General features: G+C 37.9%; 1 protein-coding gene across 3 annotated transcripts in view; it reads right to left on the bottom strand.

The window, feature by feature from the left end:
• Positions 1-23,496, bottom strand: part of DNAH9 (dynein axonemal heavy chain 9) — a gene marked incomplete at its 3' end in the record, with an annotated part of 308,650 nt that overhangs the window by 251,245 nt on the left and 33,909 nt on the right. For 2 of the 3 annotated variants that reach the window (XM_084236562.1, XM_084236564.1), the window contains exons 11-17: positions 21,621-21,689; positions 20,181-20,307; positions 16,290-16,545; positions 15,438-15,679; positions 10,384-10,519; positions 6,546-6,742; positions 6,028-6,452 (exon numbers count right to left, since the gene is read on the bottom strand). In XM_084236562.1, coding sequence (XP_084092688.1) covers positions 6,028-6,452; positions 6,546-6,742; positions 10,384-10,519; positions 15,438-15,679; positions 16,290-16,545; positions 20,181-20,307; positions 21,621-21,689 — 1,452 coding nt within the window. Of the gene's footprint in view, positions 1-6,027; positions 6,453-6,545; positions 6,743-10,383; positions 10,520-15,437; positions 15,683-16,289; positions 16,546-20,180; positions 20,308-21,620; positions 21,690-23,496 lie in introns of all 3 variants that reach the window. The other variant, XM_084236563.1, reaches the window with a different exon arrangement.

The following is a 23,496-nucleotide window of genomic DNA, read 5'->3' as shown; positions in this document are numbered from 1 at the left end:
AAAAAATCAATGTACAAAAATCAATTCCATTTCTACAGAAAATATGATTTTAACATATCATTTATATTAGGAACCAAATATATACAAAGGAATAAATCCTAACAAAGATATGAAAATTATTTTAAAGGTAACTACAAAATTTTATTGAAAGATATTAAAGAAGATGTAGATAAATGCAGAGAGAACATAACGCTAGGACAAATACTCAATACTATAAGATGACAATTCTCCTCAAATTGATCTATAGTTACTGCAAATATAATCAACATCTCAACAGATTTCTTTCTTGTACAAAGTGATTAGTAAGGACAAAGAATTGTTAAGACATTCTGAATGAAAATGAATAAGGAGGGGACTTTCCCTGTCAGATCAAGATTTATTACAAAGCTATAGTAATTAGGGTTGGGTTATATTAATGAAACAGCAGATAAGGGACTACTGAATGTGAAAGATAAAACTAAAAATTTGGGGAGAGGATATAAGAAACTATCATTAGTATCTAAGGACAAGGGAGAATTTCAGCAAGACAAAAGAAGGAAAAATGAAATTATTTTTTGGTCACATTAAAATGAAGAACAGTTCATCAAAATAGACCATAAATGTGAAAATACAGGTCACAAAATGGAAGACTATATGTGTAACATATACAACTTAAAAAGAATTATATATAGAATATGTAACTGCCAAGTATTAAGCAGGAAAAATAAAGTTCAACAAAAAAATGGGAAAAGCACATAAGAAGAAACATAATGTATCACCAAAATTATAAAAAATTATTGAGTCACTTTATTTATAACTAAGAGCAGTGCAAAACAATTTACCCCGATGAGATATCACTAAACCCCCATCAGGATGGCCAGCAGTAAAGAATTTGCCAATACCAAGAGGTGTTGAGAATGTGGGGCTATAGGAATTTCTACACATGGCTGCTCTAGTTTGGAGAGAGTTAATATTTTATATAATATCCTTGACCCAGAAATTCCACTGTTAACATATACTTTAGAGAAATGCTTCCCTGGGCACACCATGATTCATGTATGAAAGTACTCAAAGCAACATTATTGATAGCAGCAAAACCATCAGAAATTATAGCAACATTATTGATACTTAAAATCATCTGAAATAACTCATCAACCACAGAATGGACAGATAAGTTGTGGTATATTCAGGTAATGGAATATTCTAAAGTAGTGAAAACGAATGAACTACTGCTACTCTAGCAGCATGGATGGAATCAGATATAATGCTAAGTAAAAGAAACAGACATAAAATATAGAATGTCCAAATGTTTCATTTTCATAAAGTTGTTTTTTCAAGATTTTTATTTATTTATAAAAGAACTGGGGTACAGGCCAGAGGCGCGAGAGGGTAAGAGGACACACCAGAGACAGCAAGGAACAGAACAGGCAGACTGACAAAATACACTGCTGAGGGGAGCAGCGGGAGAGACCGGAGAGGTCTGCCGCGCCATGTGGGATTGTTGCTGGCTGGCTGGGATTGAACTGATGCTGCAGAGGCTGTGGACAGCCTCACAGCGCTACGCTCAACCGCCTGCACCACCAGGGGAGGCCCCATTTTCATAAAGTTTTAAAAGCAAATATATATATACATCCATATATACATAGACACACTATATAGAGATAAATAGCTATATCTATATATAATAAGCCATAGTGAAAAGAATGGGAAGGATTATGTCACATTTAAGGTACAGGTAACATATAGCATGGAGAGAGTGGGATTTGATCAGAAAGGAGTATATACAAAAATTTAAAAATATAGCCAGTGATCTGCTTCTTCACTGGAAAATGCAAATGGAAGTGTTGTTTTAATCTTTTTTTGCTAAATTATATGCATGCTATGTGTCATAATAAAATCTTTTGTAGAGAGAAAGTATAGAATATGAATACATAAAGGAATCCAATATAGATAAATTTTATTTTTTGGTAGTATTTTGCTGTGAAGCAAGACACACAAATTGGTGGTGTAGTTGGAAGAAATTCTGAGGTCAGGTTTCTTTTTTTTAAAGATGGAAAATATGACAACACATTTCATGCTGTTGAGAATGTGTGAAGGAACAAAATTAATAATTTTGTTAATTGGGAATATTTAAGAAGGTAAGTCCTTGAGTATTTAAAAGTAAGAAAGTTGAACTTAGAAAAACAGGGATAATGTGGCCATCTTAACAAGTGAGTAGTTGAATGTAAGGTTTCAATTGCAGATAGGTTGGTAGATTTCTTAGTTAAAAAAAAAAAAAAGCAAGTTACTTCTCTTGTGATTGGTTCTAATTTTCTTGTGAAGTGAAGGACAAGGTAATAAGGGCAGAGAAGATATTTGGATTTTAAGGCAAGAGAGGAAAAAGGAGTCCAGGAGAGTTGGAAAGCATCTACAAAAGTCTGCAGAAACTATTTGAATTTTATAGTCCTGAATTTAACATGATACAGGTCAGAAGAATGGTTTATCTTTCCTTCATCAGAGATGAATGTTTCAGATCCAAAAGGCTGAGTTTCAAGGGAGTCAGGGCCTTACCAGGTGGAACCACGAATAGAGAACTAGAGTGAATAACACTGAGATAGTGTCAGGGCCAATGAACTGAAAACGCTAATGGATTTGAGGAGATTTGTGTGGCAGGGTTGTCAAGAAAGTGAACTGGAACACCAGGCCATGGTCAAAGAATGGAATGCTTAAACCTGCGGATTTTTTTAAGATTTATTTATTTATTTATAGAAGAACCGGGGTACAGGCCAGATGTGTGGGAGGGTAAGAGGATTCACCAGAGACAGAGTGCGGAACAGAACAGGCAGACTGACGAAATACACTGCTGAGGGGAGCAGTGGGCAAGACAGGAGAGGTCTGTCGCACCATGTGGGACCCTCGCCCGGCTGGCCGGGATCGAACCGGCGCTGCAGAGGCTGTGGACAGCCTCACAGCGCTGCGCTCAATCGCCTGCGCCATCGGGGGAGTCCCAAACCTGCAATTTTGAAGGAAGAACAATTACTTCCACATTTCACCCTTTGTCCACCAAGAGCACAACAGGAAATAGGTAATAGAGGTATAGTGGAAGGAAAGGGTAGCAGAGTTAGGTCACAAAATTAGAAGTAGGTAGAAAGGAGACTCTATATGGATGCTGGGTCCCTGAGGATGATTATTAGTAGAAGGGTATAAAACAAGACTGAACCATATGATAAGATCTGTGTTGATGGGGGAAGAAGGACTAAGAGCTGGATAGATGACCACGGAAAGGACAAGAGACCCTTGCCTGGTGGACTTTGCTGCACAGAACTGGGAATTTTGAGGGGGGAGCAGTGGTGAAATGGTCTGGAAGGAACACAAAGATCAAGAATATCTTATTTATCTCTGGGTCAATGGTAAGAGAGATACAGGAGAAAAATCTGCTATTATTTGGGAGGGCTGAAAGGGAAGCAATGCCTTCAGAAGAGAGTCAGTTTTCAGTTAAAGGAAAAATGAGAATAAGAGAAAACGAAGGAAGCAGTGAGCATTTGCTGATGAAAGAGCCTGAAGTCTAGCAGATAATACAGAGGAAGGCTTTGCAAGGGCATGGGTTTAATCATACGAGGATATTAAGAGCCAAATGGGGGTGAGACTTTACATTATGTTATAGATTGAATATGTGTCCCCCACAAATATATATGTTGAAGCCCTAACTCTTCAATGTGATGATATTTGGAAATGGGCCTTTGGAAGATAATTAGGGGTTAGATGAGGTCATGAGGAAGAAATCCTCATAATAGAATCAGTGGCTTTACCAGAAGAGGAAGACTCCCCATCTTTCCCCCCTCCCTCCATGAATGAGGAAAAAGCATATGACAACACAATTGAGAAGGCAACCATTGCGAGCCGGGAAGAGAGCACTCACCGGAAAACAAATCAACTAGCATCTTTATCTTATACTTCTAGCCTCCAGAACTGTGAGAAGCGAATTTATTGTTTAAGCCTTTTTGTTATGGCAGCCTAAGCTGACTAAGAGAGATGATAAAAAAACAAAAAGGTTGGACTTCTAACAGTAAATGAAATTCCAAAAAGGTAACGTGGGTTTAGTACTGACCTATTAAAGGAAGATGGAAATACATATTTACATGGCCCATATTAGACACTCAATAATAGTTTTTATTTTTCTTGTTATTTTTATTTTATATAAACATTGAGAACAGAGTAAAGCATGCTGAAGTATAGTAAAATCACCAATTTATGAATCACTAACTGATAAAGCTGGGAAGCAGTGAGAGGAATCCACACTTACCATTCTCTTTCAGGGAGAAGACAAGATTTCAGGCGTCCTAATTATCTTATCTTGTGTTCATCCTGTTAAATAAATTTTTGGGTCTGGAAAAATCTTTCTTGGGTAGAGATATAGAGGATAGCTACTGTCACTCTGTCCTGTGTCATCTATATTTCTAATTTCTGTATTTCTCTGATATTTGGTACATTGTTGACCCTGAAGGGACACACCCTCAGGCTAGCCAATTCCTAAAGAGAGCATATGACCCTCACTTGTGCATACGTTTCATGTGCCAGTCAACCAATCCAGTACTCATAGGCCCACTATCTCCTCTATCAGACTCTCACACTCTGACCACTCCTCCTCTGCCATAATCATACCAGAACCAAATACCAGATAACTAAGGACAGTCTCTATGCCCCAGAGTCTGCAGAAATTACTCTTTAGCCAGGTAGCCTGTTTGCCCTGTCTTACCCATACCTTCTTACACAAACCAGAATAAGAAGCTCTTGATAATGTTTTCCTTTCACTCTCTCTGCCTCCTGACCTACTGTGGTGCTTCCCCATGGGGCCCTGCATGCTACAGTATCTTGTCTTGTGGCCAATAAATATAATAAATTACTTTTGTAATGACAGACAGTTGTCTCTTATTGATTGTCTCTGTTGGCCTTGACATACCCAAATAATAATAATAAGGTCTATATCTTGAAGCATGCTCCTATGTCCTTGGATTATCAGATCTACCAATGGAGAGGGATCACAAGGCAGCTGTCACTCCCAACAGTGTTCCATTCAGGGGCATCACCATCCCAAATCCTACCAGCATCTCCCCTTCCTGCCTCTCTGAAATTAGAAAAATGACTTCTCCTTAAACAACACCTAAGAAGTCCTATTTAAAACATCTCCAGCAATGCTTTCCTGGGATTTTTTTAGAATGGTGGGCCATCATTCTTGCAAAAAATCTTGTAATTTATTTTTAGATAGACACATCCTCAACTTGCCCATTTCCTTTCTAGATCACTGAGCAAGGCAGTTGCAGCACTAAGCATAACCAACACCAAACTCAGGGGAGGTATCAGGTTGACTCCTTGTATTATCAGCTGACACATTGAAGGTGATCACTGAATGGAAGGACCATGCTTCTGGGTGGGAGTGGGAGGAGAGATTCTGACTGTGGTACATTTACAGGGAGAAGGTTAAGGTGACGTGATTAGGAATCTATTGACCAATTTGGTTATTTATTTTGAGGTTGATATTCTGGACTAGAATATCCAGATGCAGAGATGGGTAGTCTGAGTCCAGGATAAACAGAGAATTTAAGGTCCAGTGTGTTGTATGGCTGGAATGACACAGACAGGCAACAACAGTGTGGGGATTAAGTGACTTACACATTGTACAGCGGAATAATCTGAGACAAGGAGTAAGTGGCAGAAATAAAATCAAAGAGGTCCATTAGACCCCCTCTGCTTTTCAGGCTTAAAGAGATTTCACAGCCAGAATTGTGAAGGGAGTTTGGATATACTATTATTGTATCGAACATTATTTACCACTTACTGAGTGTCTCTTACACATTGTGAACCAAACAGAAAATAAAACAAAAAGAGGGCATATCTAGCGAACAAAGCAAAGAGCAGGACTAAAGTTACTCCTGGGGTCCAAAGCCTGGAACCTCTAACCAGTTGTTTTCATTTCTAATTTAAGCAATGAGCCCAAGGGGAAAAAAGAAGAAAATTATAAATCACGGTGTTCCAGACAGTCTGAGAAGACAGCTAGAACAAATATATTACCTGTTAGTGACATAGTCAACAAGATGCTGTTTGAACGTGAGACTCCACCTCTTAATTATATTCAGCAGAGATGCTTTAAAGGGCCGTACATCAATCTTCATCCATCTGTCAAATACCTTGATGGGCTCCAACCTGCACACATCTTCATAGAGCTTTTCATAGGAGTCAATCTGTGCTTTAAACTGATGGAGTAGCGGTGGGTTCTCTGGGATACCATCTTCTGCATGGGCTTCAATCTCCTCATGTGTGAGGACATGCCCATACAACAGAAACTGACTCAGAATCTCCTTTCGATCCTCCACATAGAGGTAGGAATATTGGCTGAAGGTGTTCCGATAGCTGTAACAGAGGGTCATCATGCTCTGGACCCTTTCCATGAGCAAACTCCTCATGCTTACCAAATCAGCCATACCTTCCATGTCAATCTAGGAGAGCAAGAGAAAAGCATACAGTTGACATTAGTACTTTGCAAGAAGTTCCAGATTTTGTTGGAGGAAGGTTGGCTGTAAGTCCAATACCTGATAGTGGGGAGAGCCATTTTGTGAGGAAAGTCGTGGCACCAAAGATGATATTCCAAAAATGCTGGTGACAAGACCCTCAACAATGTCATAGAAGCCACCCTTCACTCCAGACTCCAAAGATGGAGAGAAAACTAATTCTGGGATTGCTAAACTCAGCTGTGCTTCAAAGATTGGGGTGATTCCTGCTTTACATTCTGAAAATCAAGGAAAACAAACAAAACAAAATGGGTAAAGTACAATACTTTTTAAAAGTACCCAGAGCATCTCTTTCCATTAGATAAGCCATTCATGTTTAGGACAATGGAAATGTAAATTTTGCTAATACCCTAGAAAAGGTAAGGGTGATGGTGCTATAGTGTTTATCAATTGGGAAACCATTGACATTTTGAATAGGTCAATTCTTATGCAAGGCTGTCCTGAGTATGACAGAACATTTACTCTTCTTGTGCTCAGGGAAGTCAGTCCTCTTCCATATTCCCAAATGCTTCCTGGGGGGTGTGGGGGTAGGGAAGAAGAAGTTCATTTTCAAAGTCAATTTCTGGAGCAGCTGATTTGTTCCTAAGCATAAAATTCTGCAATTCCATTAATAGCCACTAGGGGGATGGGCGTCTTCCAGTCCGATGGTGCCATGGGGTGGACATGAAAAGCAAAGAGATTACAATCCTGTGCTTTCCCACACAAAAAAAGCTTATTTTAATTCTGTAGTCCTGTAGTGATAAAAATTTTTAAAACAGTATAAACAATTAATAAATCCCTGATTACTTGCTAGACTAAATTTGCCATTGTAAATTTAAAATAAAAATAAAACATGAAGCAAGATGTTTCAAATACAAGATAAATGCTTAAACTTTTATCAATAACCACTTAATTTGATATATCTTTTTGACTGAGAAAAAATTTTGGTGATTATTTTTTAATTTAAAAAGTGAGTCATATTAAAGAAAAAAAAAACATGAGTACTAGTACAGATGATTGTAGCAATATTTAGGATGCTATTATGTCTGGATACCATGGGTGGTGGGGCCTACTCATTGAAATCCATTATCCCCCTTCTTCACAGAAATGGTTACTAATGGGCATGCAGCATTTCCCAGCGCTACTTTGCAGCCAGTGTGAAAACATGATTCCCTCACTGTTGGAGTGTAGGAAGAAGGGATGGGTGCCATCTTGGGGCTGAGTACCTGAGACAGCAGATGAGCCTTTTTTATGCAATCTTTCTCCACCCTCCCCTCCCACTAGTGCCTGCATGAGTTTCAACCACAGAAATGAAGATAAGGCCTTAGAGAATGGAACCACAGGATGGAAGGAACCTACCCACTATCCTGGTGCACTCACATTGGACTAGTACTTGGGGGATAGACATCTTGGTCCTTTAAGCCATATTATTGATGGTTTTGTTACTACAGCTTAGCCATTCACCTTAACAAAAAAACCTGGGATCCTGAAAATAGGGACTTGCTTTCAAAACTGTAGACAAGATAAATTTGCATTATTGGATTCAAGAGTATCCCATAAAATACATATTTATCTTAAGGGAATGAGGGTTTACCAATAGAACAGTAACTACACTACCATAACGAAATTAAAAAAAAAAAAAACTATAATATAATGCTTTGTATACTCACAATATAGTCTATATTACTATATGCATTAGATATTTATAATTTAATACATCAGGTTGCATACAATTTACAGGGTTTAGAGGACTTTTCAAGACTACCTTAATATATGACATTTGTGCCCCGTGGGCTGACATGAGAAACTAATGCCAATACAAGATGCCATGCCAACATCATTAGTATACAAGCCAGACTGTATATTAATATATAGTCCACAACCTTGGTACAAGTGATAGTACACAATCTTGGTACAAGTAAATCATTTTAAAGAAGGTGATGGACACTTTGGATACCATGGGTGGTAGAGTCTACTCATTGAAATCCATTGTCCACCTTCTTCACAGAAATGGTGATAAATGGGCATGTAGCATTTCCCAGCTCTACTTTGCAGCCAGGTGTGAAATAGAGTGGGTTGCATTTAACCTGGAGAGAGTTTGGACTCTGAGAGATGACTGGGGGCCAACCCAAGCCATGGAAATTGTACTGACTTGACAGCACAAGAAAGTGAAAATGGTAAGGGTGGACCAGAGAACATGAAGTGGACACACTGAGCTATTGCAAAGGGTCAGAGTGATTTTTTTCTTCTCAGAGGCTATGCTTTTCAGACTCCTTTACCTGCTTTTAGAGAAGCAGTGCCTTTTAAATTTTGCCAATAGATTTTCAGCTTAGGGAGCTGCTACAGTGTGAAAAAAATATGTTCCCTTTTCCTCCCATTTCCAGGTAGGGAAAGTAATATTGGCAATCTTGAAGAAACACTACTGTGCCTTCTCTTCATCCTATTGCTCCCATCCTCTCCTTTTCACAAGAGGAGGGCAAGTGACACATCAGACAATCCACATCCGGAGAGCTGGATAGCTACTGGCCAAGGGTGGAGACACTGAAGTCAAGATCCCTCTCTCATGATGGGCCTCTCCTCAAGTGCAGCTGGGTATCTTCCTGGAGCTTCTAGGGATGAGAACCCTTCAGCCACTGACATCAGAGGAGGTTTAGTCAGTTCACTAAGGTAAATGCTATAGGGCCTGCTCCCTAAGAAGCAGTTATTCAGTCTCAGTGCCTGTGCTCCACACTTCACTGGTTACTTGTCTCCAGGCTCTAGAAGATGATCTCCCACCTTGTTGACTATGCTGAGCCCCTGTATCCTGTTGCTAGATCTCCTTGACTTAGGATAGCCTTCCTGCCTGCAAGCAGAGATCATGTCTCTGATCTCAGTTACTTACTCCTCCTACCAAGACTGTCAGAAATTTGCCTGTCTGAATTACCGTCCAGTATTGTGCCCTTCCTCTCTGTATTCTGCATGCACTCTTAAATGTGTTGCCTATCTGGGCGCTGATGCTGGCCTACCTATTTTAATTCTCCATTTGTTTTTTTTTTTCTTTAGGTTGAAATCATTGTCTTCAACTCTGATCTCACCTTCATCCTTAGTCTTCAAAATATTTACTTCTGCTTCCCTAGTTTGACTAATTTTTTGATATAACCCTTGCTCAAATCATCTCAGATTCAACCAGATTGTGAAGATTTAATTCAACTTTAGCCCTGAACCTTCTGTCTTTTTCCATGTCATCACTTACTAACCAAAGTTAGCCCCTATTATATCTTTGACTCTGTTCAAAACCATAGGCCAGTTTATCTACGATAAAGCCTTTAACAGTCTTTTTCAACAGTTTCAAAGACTGCCCATTACTTTCTTAACATTACTTTTCCTTCTGACAGCAACCATATCTCCAGCTTCTTGTCTGACTCTTTCACACAGGAAAACTTGTATTTCTTATACTTAACCTGGCTATTTACAGCCTCCCCATATTCTCAAAATACTGCAGAAATGAATTACATGAAGCTTGAAGCACAGACTGTCCCCCTCCCATTCCCACGTGTCAATCCAGATGAAGTCATCATTAGTAACTATTATTTCACTGCTCCAACTTAGTCACTCCTCTCACTGAAGCTTGATTTAGATTGAATTAGTTTTTAATGTTTTTGCTTTGCTATGGGCTTCATTATCTTAGAGCATGAGTTTTAAAGATATGGAAGTTCCTTCTCTTAGAACAATTTACAAAGTCAGTACTTTTGCTATCTTATTGTATATAATTCACATATTGAATATGTCCACAACATTTGGGCAAAGTCATAGAACACTCAATTGTACTTCAGTATAATTTAGCAGATGATATTACTGTTATCTTTCCAGTAATAACCCACATCTCTAAGCCAGTAACTACCAGTATTTTCCAGGAGGTACTTGAGGGAGCACTCAATGGCAAGAAAGAATCCATCCAGCAACATATCATCAATGTAATTAACATAAGTCTTCCAGATATTGGAGGCTGGGTCTGCTGAAAACAGGCACAGGTTTTCCTACAAAATAAAGAAGAACATATATGAAATATGTTTAATAACATGGAAGAACTAAAGAAATGCTCATTGACGGCAATAAAAGCAACACATGGAGGAAATAAGCATTAATTTGAAATACTTGCTATTACACATGCATCAAATCCATTCTGTCAAATGGGTGTGACCACTGTTTAAAAGACTACAAAGTTAATACATGAAGGGAATATGTTGTCTCATCCTGACTGTGAGAAAGGAGGACAGGGTCAGGCTACCTTCTCAAGAGGACTATTGATGAATATAGTGTATGCTTCATAAATGCTGACAGTCATAGTATGGAAGAAGCTGCCTCAGGAGAAGTTAGGAAAGAAGAGGAGGGAATACTAAGGGTAAAGGACATTATGATTCAAGGCTTATAAAAAATTTGGTCTCAAACAAGTGAAGCATTTCCTAGACAATGCTTAGAAATGAGTGGGAGTGATTTGTTATTATTAATATTAAATATAAACCTTTCTCATCTGAATGATTTAGAAAACAAATGTCCATGCTCTTATCCTTCATCCTTCTCTCTCTCTCTCTCTCTCTCTTTCTCTCTCCTTCCCTGTCTCCCTACTTCTCTCTTTTACATGTTACTGTTGTGATCTGGTAGTATGGAAAATATAGTAACCCTCTATCTTATCTCTTCAGAGAAAGCACTAAATACTTTTTTTATTAATTAAATTTTTGTCTTAAATAATTGTATCATTGTAGTACTCATAGTTCTCCTGCCACTGTATCACCCATGAACCATCACCATATTCCCTTGTGTTTCTCCTTCTCCTCCTGTTTTGTGGCCCCCTTCCTAGCCCCTTCTTTGCTGTATGTCTCAGTTCTGTGGTCACCTTGCTATTGTTCACTTTTTGTTGATGAAAGTAATAAATACTTTGCAGAAGTACATTTTCAAGGTGGCTCACATCCCTTTAGGAAACACTGCGGTGTTGTAATTTCTCCTGGATTAAAAAAGATCACATGATCTTACCTTTAAGTGACAAAACTTTTAAGTGCATTAGCACTTCCTAAGTAGATTTAAGATATGATTAATTAATTAAAGCCCATCATCATGCAAATCATAATACAGTGACAATACAGAATTGCTCTCAGGTATTAAGCAGTATATGTTTGTCTATTTCTAAATTAAAAAAAAATAGTTTTATGACTGCTTTGTCTAATAATCTTATTCCTCTCTATTGTCATATTATCATCAATATAATTTTCTGTACCATTTACTTATCTACCTCAAATCTAATGGTCTAAGAAGCAAACATGTTAGAATTTTCTGTGAACTATAAAGAAATAGCTTACATTTCTGATACTATCATAATGAGGAATGAAATTGACTTTGCCCTTCTTATACAGACAATAATAGAACTGGATACAATGCAAGAAACAGTTGTTTTGGGCAAGTGGGTAAAAGAAAGGGCAGGCATATGATTCTTAAGAGAAAGGAAACAAAGATTCATATCCAGTTGATTTTCTACCTAGAGGCACTTTTCAAATAATGGCATAGGGAAGTGGACCTTAATCACAACATCCTTCCTTAGGTGTGGGGCTACTGAGTCCTCTTGAATCTTTGACTGAGTATTAAGCCATACATATTTATGGCAAGACTGTAAGGTTTGGCAGAGAAGATTTACGGAGGCCACCAAACTGAATGAAAATTATGTAGGTCAAACAGTGCTGTAAGATGTCATTTTCTATCATAAATAATGAAAGGAACTTTCAGTTAACCCAGGAATTCAGGTGAGATTCCAGAAATACTATGCTTTAGGATTGCAGCTAAGACCTATTTAGAATCTCCCAAACAAAGCTTAAAATGGAATTTCCACAGGATCAAGTGGACCTAGCTTTCAGTTATTTTCTCATTTCTTTACTTGTCTAGTGATTTTTATTATGTTCTAGTCATGTGAAATTTACCAGGAGAGAAAACAATCACTAAGAACAGATTCAGAAAAAGAGCTGCCATAATAATTAAAATACCTGTTCCTTTTTCCTATTTCAGCTAAGAGAAAAAGGAATTTCTGTTGTATTAAAAAGGAGACTCAGAAAATAAAGCAGATACTGTAATTATGACACAAGAATGCCATAATCTAATTTAAAAATTCCTAAATTTCATGAAAACCAGAATTAAGAAGGTCACAAACTTCAAGCAGGATAAATACAAAGAAAACCCACTTAGGCACATGATAGTCAAATGGAAACAAATACAGAGATTATGAAAGAATCTATTAAAAACATCCTAAGATAAATAATACATCACAGATAGAAGAACAAAGACACAAATTATGGCTGACTAATCATCAGAAACAGAATAAAAGACAATGAAATGACTTCTGAAAGAAAAATAAAACTGTCTACACAGAAATATATACCCAGTGAAACTATCCTTCAAAACCTAAGGTGAAATAAGGACATTTTCATATAAACAAATAGAAAAACTGAGAGAATGTGTCATTAGCTGACTTGAACTACAGAAATACTAAAGAAGTTCTTCAGGCTGAAGAGTGGCTGTAGATGATAACTCAGTTCTGTAGAAAGAAATAATAACACTGGATCTTGTGAATATGTGGGTAGATGTAATGTACTATAAGTATTTTTATGACATTTTTACAGCAATAAAAATAACACTCTATTTGGGGGGTTATTTTATACACATGCATACACACGCTCACACACATACTAATAGTGCGAAAGCTAAAAGGTGATTGAATTGAATCATATTGTTACTGAGTTCCTATATTCCATGAGATAACATTAAGGACAATGTGACTAGTTCAAGATCTAAAACCTAGGGCCTTCTGGTGGTGCAAGGGGTTAAGGCGCAACCTATGAAGCTAGCCGCAGCCTCTGCAGAAGAGTTTGATCCCCACATGGTGCAGCAGACCTCTCCTGTCTCACCCGCTGCTCCCCTCAGCAGTGTACTTCAGTCAATCTGCCTGTTCTGTTCTCCACTCTGTCTCTGGTGAATCCTTTCACCCCTGACACCTCTGGCCTGTACCCAGCTCTTATATAAATAAGTAAATAAATCTTAAAAAACAATCTAAAACCTAGAACAACTCACTAAAAATGTAATGCAAATAAAGTAAAGGTGAAATATCAATTAAAAAATTTAAATAGAATACTAAAAAATATACAAATATCACCAAGCAGGTGGGAAGGGAGGAATAGAACAAAAAAGATATAAGGAAAATAGAAAACAAACAGCAAAATAGAAGAGCTAAATCCAATGATATCAATAGTTACACTAAATGTAAATATTCTAAACATTCCAATTAATAGGCGGAGTTGCTAGATTTTTAAAAAGTAAGATTCTACATATGCTATATATAAGAGAGCAAATTTGAATTCAAAGAAATAGGCTGAATCTAAAGGGGTGTGAAAAGAGGGATAATGCAAAAATGTAGGAAGAAGGAGTCTGTAAAGAAAAGGTATATTACATCAAAAAACAGATTTCAAGATAAAGGAGTATTATTAGAAAAAAAGGGACTTTCATAAATATATAATTGTCCATTTATCAGGAAATTATAATTATAGATGTACTTGCACCCACAAACAGAGCTTCAATTATTTGATTAAAAAAATGATCTGACAGAACTAAAGAAATATGCAAATCCAAAATCATAGGTGGAGATTTTAACACTCTATCCAGGCATTGGTAGAACAAATAGATAAAAGCCAAAAATAGTCATAGAAGATCTGAACTATGCTATCAACAAGTTTGAAATAATTGATCTTATAGAACATTATTAAAAAATGGAATAAAAAACATGTTGTCCAGTGCACATATATTTATATGTAGAGCAATAAACTCAATCCCTATATTGCCTAGTAAATGAAAATTAATTCAGCACATATTACATACAGACATACAAACTTTTCAAATCTTAAGTATTTTCTGGAGTTTGCCTTTGATTTTCTTCCACTCAAAGGCAGGAACTCTATCTTGCATTTTCTTGATATTCAATATAGTGCCTAGGAGAGTTTTGGAAATATAGCTAATTGATAGACACTAGGTGGATAGATGAGTAAATAAATGGATAGTTGGACAAAAGGTGGATTAAAAGAATTATATCTGGGAATCCACACTATGTTTCCTGAATTACTGGACATATGGCCAGAAGAGGTTAAAAATATATAAAGTTGAGGGACTCTATCTTTCAAAGTCACAATTACGGCAATTATCCCTTTTACTGGTCATCATTAGAGCTTAAGGTTCATCATTTTATTGTGCTTTAACCCATAGATAACCCAAAGATAACAACAGGGATTTGTTATTGACTTTGTTCATGAGATCAGACTGTCAGAAGAGTCCTATGACTACTTCAGTAGGGTAGAGCTGGTAGTCTGTATAGCTCTTCTCCATTGTTCAGTCTTTCATGACAGGACATGAGGTTATCCTAATCACGATGCAGAGGAGAGACTTACTGCATGAAGGGCAATGATCTTCATTTTTATTCTCTTTATCAAATGCAGTTAAGATTACCCTGGTAATCTTTTATCTTTCAGACAATATAAAGCTAGGTTATGAGGATGATACTGGAGAACCACACACTAGTGTGTGTGGGCAAGTTGGGGTCATTAATATAGTAGATAATTTAGATTCTGTCCTTGGCATCTCCTTCCATCCCATGAAGATGTGGTGTAGACCTTAAGCCACGTAACAACTAAGAGTTGTCATTATTTAGATAGTATTAATTTTGACACACTGAAACTGGAATGTGACTTTTCACTCCCCTTAGGTATTAGCTTTAGTTATTTTGCTAGCTGTATAAACTTCTATCACTGATTGCAGAAGAGGCAACATCTATTGATTGTTCTTATTTCCAAATCACTTCTTGTATCCAAAAACACTTCTTGCTGCTTTCCCTATACTCATGGCATGTGCGTCTGAGTGTTTGGTTATTACCTGAACAAAGGCATGGATCTTAAGACCAGATTCTTTAATGAGATTGTAGTATTTTTCCATCCTATCATGCTGATCTTCCATAGAAAGAAGGCATTCCTTTTTTCCATCTTTTCTCTTAAATATTGGAGACACCCATGTTGTCATGATATTTTGAATCTCTTCCACGTTGTCTTTAGTTCTCTGAATTCTTTGTTCGAGATCATGAATATCATTGGTAATTTTAATGACATAATCCCAAATGCCTGCTCCACAAAAGAGATATAAATAATAGAAATAGTTTATAGAGGTATAACTAAAGATCTGGTTGTTATAAAATACAAGGATTTAAAATTATGGGTTTTATTAGTCTTTCCTGCATAGTTTACTTCACTATCATGAGAGAATTTTCCTACCTAATTATACCAAAAAGTATTTTCTTACCACAACCCTGATTATGGAGGAAGAGAATGAGGTAAGGCTTGCCTACCAAATATAAAAAACTTGGTACAGAGAAACTCATAGCTCTCTCATTTAATATGTTCACAGTCTAGTTGAGAAAATTAAGTAACAATGATAATATAGAAAAAGGCTCATTTGCAGAGTGCCCAATATGTGCTGGAGACTGTGACAGGTCATACAGTCCCTGAGCCCCTGAAGTACATGGCAAGAAATATTTCTAAATCTACCGGTTATATCCAAAGAGAATGCAGATAGAATACCAGCCTTCCTTGGCTTCTCTACTTTAGATATATGTCTAAGGAGAAGGTAGGCTTGTATTTCAAACCCAATTGAGATTACAGGGGAGTAATTTGAGGTTCTACTTACTTTATTTAGACTCTTAGCTACCACCCTTTGCCCCCGTCTTCCTGTTACCTTCTGTTTTCCAGTTCATAGTCTCCTCTGCTGCTCTCAGGCAGAAATCAATGTTTTTCAGCTCTTCCTCCACTAATGGAAATTCCACCTCCAGCAGAGTTTTCATAATCTTGTTGTACCAATTTGCCATCAATTCCAAATTAGCCACAAGCTGCCGATAGAATTCCCTGGAGGAGAACATGGCTGCTGCTGTCTCAGGGATGTGCTTCATCTGCCTGGGTTCAAGATAACTCATTTCTTTCAACACTGAAATCAACTGGAGAAAAGAGTCAACATAGGAGGCTATAGCCTAGTGGCAGTAAATAGCTGCAATGTGGATGGAGGAATGGAACCCAGGGGTCTTCTGGGTTCCTTCTTAACTTCTGCTCCCACCAGTTCCTTAAATCTATTCACCAGGAAGGGAAATTGAATGTTAGGCAAAAGGTATATGACTCAGAACACAATAATGTTTACTGAATCTGTAAATCACAAAGAGCAGGAAGAAAGAAAACCGAGAGAAGAAACACCGGTGATAGCAGGGAAGGGCTCTGCCTTGATCCTTTGGAGTATGTGGCTGATGAAGCCAGTTCCCAGTGAGGGGTGGTGACCTGGCCTGGGCCACCCACATGCATGATCAGTTTCAACTATGGACCTCTATGTATGGTCAAATTTCCTCCAAATGAATTCAAGTAGACTTGGCTTCACATAGTCAAGGAGACACTGGAAAGATTGAGAGGAGATGCTCATCATGCAACTTTAATTACCAAACAAAATTATTTTAAATATCTCATAATCTCTGTAAGCCTGTGCTTGTATTGCTTTTTGTTTTAACATACTAGGTAGTGAGGAAATGGAAATCACTCAAGCCTCTTCGAAACTTTGTGGGCCCCTACGTTTAGAGGCAACCGCAGAAATGAAACAAGCAGATATGGCCCAGTGAAACAACAGAGGACTCCAAGAGGGTTCTAAGTGCTCCCCTCATCCCCTCTCGTTTATTATGTTTATATTTGAAACTGTAAGGACTAATGTGTATAGGGTGGATGAGAAAACAGATACCAAGTCACAATTTCTCCTCCCATCTTTACCCATGCCTCTTCTCTGGATTAAAACTCCCCTGACATCTTCCTCTAATGGCTTTGTACCAGTTCATTGTTGCGCAGTCAACCCCACTCAGGATTAAGATAAATGCTAACCGTTTGATAGGGAAATGAACTGTAGATATTAAAAAAAAATTAATGTAAAAAATGCAACAAAATTTAAAAGAAAATGTGGGACTATTTATATCATATTGAGATAGAGATGGTCATTCCAAGCAACCACAAATAAAAGATAAAATTTATCTTGCATATAATATGTACATAAAGTATACATATAATAAAATGACACACTTAATCTGATAAAAAAAATTTGTAGCTTATTTCTTAATAGTTGACAAATATTTCCCAAATATTCTAGCAAGTTCACAGGAAATAGGGGACTCCCATCAGAAAATGGGCACAGGAAATGTACAAGCAGTTCATAGTAAAAATACAAATTGTCAATGAGTATGTGAAAAATGTTCTACTTTAGTAATAGTAGATTAAATGCAAATGAAATATTTTTTAGTTCAACAAGTTGAAAAGGATTTGAAGTACTGAATGATATCTTACTCCTGGAGAATGACTGAGCTCCATTCTCTGAAGAATGGGTAGATTACATGCACGCAAAGTCTCAAATTACAAAAGACTTTAGTCCACTAATTCCATTTCTAGGCATTTATTCCAAATAATAATCAAGAATGGATACTATAATCACTAAAGATCTTTACTGTGGCATTGTTTATGCTATATTTTATCCAGTTATAAGATGGGGAAAAAACTAAGGAAGAAGGAAAAATGTGTTTCTTTAAACTATAAAAATATGCCATTTTCAGAGCTGTTAAAATGTTAAAAATAAAAAGGTACACCTGAGGATTAAAGAGGTGCAGAGGTATAAAACCAGAAAATAATTTACATGCCCGATAATGTCACTTAAAATAAATTACAATAAATAAATAATTTACATAAATATACATATATATTTTTCCTCCCATGCATTTCTTATTCTGGCTCCATGTAACATTTGCTACACACCTTGAAGCTCGAAAGTCAAGAAGGCAACTCTTCTTTGCCCTCTTGTAGTTGTCTCCTCTCAACACATATTATAATTCAGGTACCTATCTCCTCTCTCTTTTTCTATTTTCACTCCTTTCCTCTCTCCTTCCCCTTCTTTGACTTACAAACACTGGTGAAGCGTCTACTATGTGCTACACATTGGGAAATTGAGACCTCACCCTTGGAGTGTAGAGGTTCACCTTCAAGACTGCCTAAAACTGAGGACTGAAATACTGAAATGATAACATCTAGACTGTGGCCAAGTTGGTAATCCAGATGCTCATCTCTTTGAACATTTAATATTCAATACTGCTTGCAGCAAATGCTGATAAAATTACTCCAAGGAGCTAAATGAGCTAAATGACAGGCTCATGTCTTGCCAAAGTGCAGAAATGGATTCTTTAACTCCCTTTGTTGGTTTTTATTCTAGTCAAAATGGATGTTCTATTCAAACTACAGTTTTCTCAAAAGACAATAATATGTTATCAGCTTCGTGTTCAGTTCTTTCTGTGCCGCATTCCTGGAGAACATGTTATCAAGACAGAAATAGGTTGAGCTCTTAGCTCAATGTGGTCAATATATTTTTTAGCCTAATGATGCACTTCCTGATATGGTCTAATTTGGAGTTATCCTTTTCTTCAGCACTAAGATTTTTTAAATTAATTTATTTTATATAGATTTTACATCATTGTTCATTTTTATACAATATTTGCTTTCTCCTCTCAGGTGTAGTCCCATAAAATTCCCACCACCAATTCACCCATACACCATCACCATAGTTTCCTGTGGTCTTCCCACCCCTGGTTTGATCCCTCTCCCTCCCCTCCCCTGCAGAATGTCTCTGATTTATAGTTGACTGCTAATGTTTTTTATTTATGTATTATTATTATAATTTTCCTGATCCTTTGTTTCTCCTATAGTCCTCCTTTAAGTAAAACTATCTGATAATTTTCTTTTTCCTTCTGACTTTTTTTACTGAACATAATCCCTTCCAGCTCCATCCAAGTTGCTGTGAATAGCATGAGTTTATCTTTTTTGACTGCTGAATAATATTCTATTCTGTATATATACCACATCTTCTTGATCCATCATCAATTTTGGGGCATTTGAATTGTTTCTATATCCTACCATCTCAGCACTACTGATATTTTTGGACAAAAAATCTCTTTGTTGTGGTGAGTTGTTCAGTGCATATAGGAGCTCAGCAACCCTGGTATCTGTCTATTATTTGCTATTACCACTCCCTCCATGTTTGACAACCAAAAATATCTCCAGAAGGACAAAGTCATGTCTGTTGACAATCTCTACTCTAAAGTCTTATTTCCAAAGCTTCTCCTTTGAGATTTATTATATCCTAAATTCTGAAGATAGAATTTTTTTTTTTTTTTGCACGTTGAAGTACTGGCTCCCAAGTGGCTTATGGGTTCCTTGAGAGCAAGAACCAGGTATTACACTTGGTTGGCCCTCCCATGTCTAGTCAATGGCCTTCACATGCAGTGTGTATTCAGTGCAGGCTGAATTGGCTCTTTGATAATAAATGATCGGTGATATTTTACAATATTTTCTGTCTTGAAAAATCAAAGCAAATATATTACCTGACCCTGGAGAAGAATATGACAATCATGGACAACTGAAGAAAACATAGCAGTACAGGTTCTTCTTAAAAAGAAAACCCAGGGAGCTTTTACATATTCTTATAAAAAGTCTCTTTGCTTTTGTGATCAAGAGTTTAATAAAATTCTTCAGGGACTTAAAAGGAAGTGATGTCAACCTGACTTACCTGTGGGTTAAAGTTGACAGTGATCTGCTTTGTCTCTGGGTCGCGTTTCAGAAGCGACCTAGAAAGGTTGTACTGTGACTTCTCTGATACAGTCTGACACCAGTTTTCATAAAGTCTTGTCTCATACCTGCAAGGATCAGAGACAATGACCACCTCATAGATACCCTCCAACTCCCAAAGTCTGTCAATGATAGACTGAAGATATATATGTAAACCAGATACATAATTATATAAATAAAAGTATAAAATATATATCAACTGAATATATATATAATAGCACATATAACATACATCTCTATATATAGTACCCTCTGGTTTTTGAAAGTTCACCTTATGTTACTTCACTTTCAATGAGAGACCTACATTAATACCTGTTTTTGCCAGTCAAAAGAAGTCAGAGGAGGATTTTTAGGACAAGAGACAAAAAGCAAAAATAGTGTTCAGTGTTTGTTTTACAGCTATCATTCCAGAGGCAGCCTGCACCCTGAGCAGCAAGAAGGGTCCCATCCCTGGAATGTCTTTCTATAGAGTATGTTTTTATCATATAAGTCCTGTTTTTATTATATTGAGTGTTATTTTACATTTTATGTGCTATTTGCTACAATGTGGTGGGGGTGGGAGGGGGTGACAAGGAGAATGCCAGGGAATATGTCATGGAAAAAGAGTGAAAGTGATGCTTCACTAAGACTCAGATGATGAGTAGAGTTTGGACAATGAGGTATGAGGGGGCATTTGTGGCAGAAACAACAGCTTTGACAAAGGGTAAAGATGAGAAAGAGCAGATTGTGTTCTGGGAGTGAGAATTAGACAGCGCACCAGAGGCAGGAAGGGGTAAGGATCAAGGCTGGAGAGGAGGCAAAGGCAATGTCAGGAATGACTATAATACCACGTTGAGATGATGGGAGGCACTGAGAGGCTTCCCACCTGGGGGATGTGGTGACATCATATCTGACAACAGTGTGGGCATTAGACCTAGCCCCAAAAGATCCCTGCAGCTTTAAAGCAGAAATAAGTATGAACACATGTAAAATTTATTCTTATGCTTTCTCCATGAAAGGAATTGGGAGGTATTTTTAAAACTACTTTTCTCTTTGCAAAGCATGAACTGTTGCTTTCTGCTTAGTGAGCAGCTGGTGTGATTTTCCACGACACTGATCTCAGAGTGCCACAGGAGTACCTCACTTCTCTTAGCTCTGCCAAGTTCATGCTCCCAACAAAACTACACTGGAAAAGTGTCTGGATTCTAGAATAGAGCTGCATTCCCCCAGAGACCCAGTGTTTGCAGCCCAGAAACGCTGTACTCACAAATATTGTAGTTATAACCTGAAACACTGAGTGACATTTCAAAGCCACTGAGGAATATGCACAAGCTCAGAACTGCAAAAGGCATGGTGGGGGCTATGCAATTTTCAGAACATTAAAATCCCAAGAGCTGCTTACTTTTCCAGCAATGAGACCGTATCTTCATATTTTTGTATCATTCGCTTTCCTTCAGCAGATTCCATGCAACTAGCCATACAAAAAAGAGGAAAAATTACACTAAATTCGAAGAAGCCAAAACAAGGATCTGAGTGACAAACTGACACCTATAAAGAAGAAGAGACTGAAGAGTTTCCGGACTAGTTTTCAAAAGCCCCTGAATGAGCAGGTGCTTTTCTTCTGAAACATCTTCTAGGTGACCACTAGAGGGCGTCTGAACTTCCTGATATACAGGTAGCCCCACAGGTGACAGGGCTGCAGAGACTTTCCCTGCCACCCTACTCTGGCTGAGTCAGTCATGCACAAGTAAATGAAGTCCTCCAACTATGGGAATAAAAAGGAAATTGAAACATGAAAACAATTGTAGGTGGTATTTTCTGTATTAAAAAAAAAACTGTCAATATTCTCTCTATAAATATAACATTATATATATATATATGTATGTGTGTGTGTATAGTAATGTTCACACACACACACACAGACTTCCATGGGAATGTTGAGGACCACAGAGGACATGAACACAGTCTGGCCTGAGGTCCCAGTACCCATAACTACTTCTCCCCTGGTTTTGACACTCCTTTGTAATATGAATTCAAGAGTATAGGGCCTCCCTGGTGGCTAGGGGTTAAATTTCAGCCCTGTCACCACGATGGCCTCAGTTTCGATCCCAGCCAGGGCGCTGAACCACATGGTGTTGCAGACCTCTCACGTCTCTTCCACTGCTCCCCTAAGCAGTGTATTTCCCTACCTCTGCCTGTCCTGCTTCCCACTCTGTCTCTGGTGAGTCCTCTCACCCTCCCTCCCCACCTCTGGCCTACACCCCAGGTCATCTACACAAAAATAAAAAAAAATAAAGTATTTTAAAAAATAAAGAAGGGTATATCTCCTGGGAAAGTTGGTGAAGTATCTGTGATCAGAAACCTCACAGCAACTGTGTTGGAGGGTCTGTTTTGGTTTGTTCTGCCACAAAATAGGCAGCTTATTCCAAAAATTCTTTAAAATTCATTTGTTCTTTAAAACAACATAGGGTTTCTTCACAAGATACCCTGAGCTTTCAGGATAATCCCTCATGCCTGTAGGAAAAGCACTGGGCTTGCTGGAGTTTCCCCCAGTCCCTTAGATTCCTTTTGTGGTGAATGAGCTGCCCTGGCTGAGGTGCCAGGCAGCCAGCAGAGAAAAGGGCTTCAGATTAGGTGGGAGGGCTGGTGCCCAGCCCTCCCCTCACAAACTGTGAGTTCTGCTAATTTCATCACCCCAGGACCCACCTCAGTTTTGTGTCTGGAAAAGAATGAGACAGGAGAAGAGAGATTTTCTCACTGGGACCTATGGCAGTCGCCTAGCTGAAGTCACGGGAATAAGTGCTGTGAAATTCCCTGCAAATTCTACTTCACTTCATGGTAAGGAGTAGAAAACATTTTTAATAACCAATACATATATTTTACAGAGTACAGTACAAATTCATTTTTTAAAACAAATAGGATTTTTCATGGGAACTGCAGAGGACACTGTAAGGTGCTATTCAGCTCCCCTCTTGGTACCAGGCACTCTGACCACCCCCCAACCCCCACCTCTATTGGGAGAAGAGTGTTGGATGCTGGTGAAGCAGTTGCTTCTTCCTTCAGGAACAGCCTCAGCCAAAGAAAATCTGCTCCCCCAAGGTCACACCTTTCTCCTAGAATGCTCACTTCCATAAACTAGCTGATGGGGGTACAAAGGCAGGACAATCCTGATGGGCCAGAGTTCCCCCATAGGATGTGCTGAGGTCTCCTTCAAATGTATTGCAGTTCAACTTCTTCCTCTGTCCCATTCCATCCTCCTACTACCACCTCCTCACAGT

This window comes from Talpa europaea (genome assembly GCF_964194135.1).
Source record: "Talpa europaea genome assembly, chromosome: 7".
In the NCBI taxonomy this organism is placed as follows: domain Eukaryota; kingdom Metazoa; phylum Chordata; class Mammalia; order Eulipotyphla; family Talpidae; genus Talpa; species Talpa europaea.
Note: the sequence above shows the minus strand (reverse complement) of the source record. Positions and strands in the feature narration are given on the sequence as shown.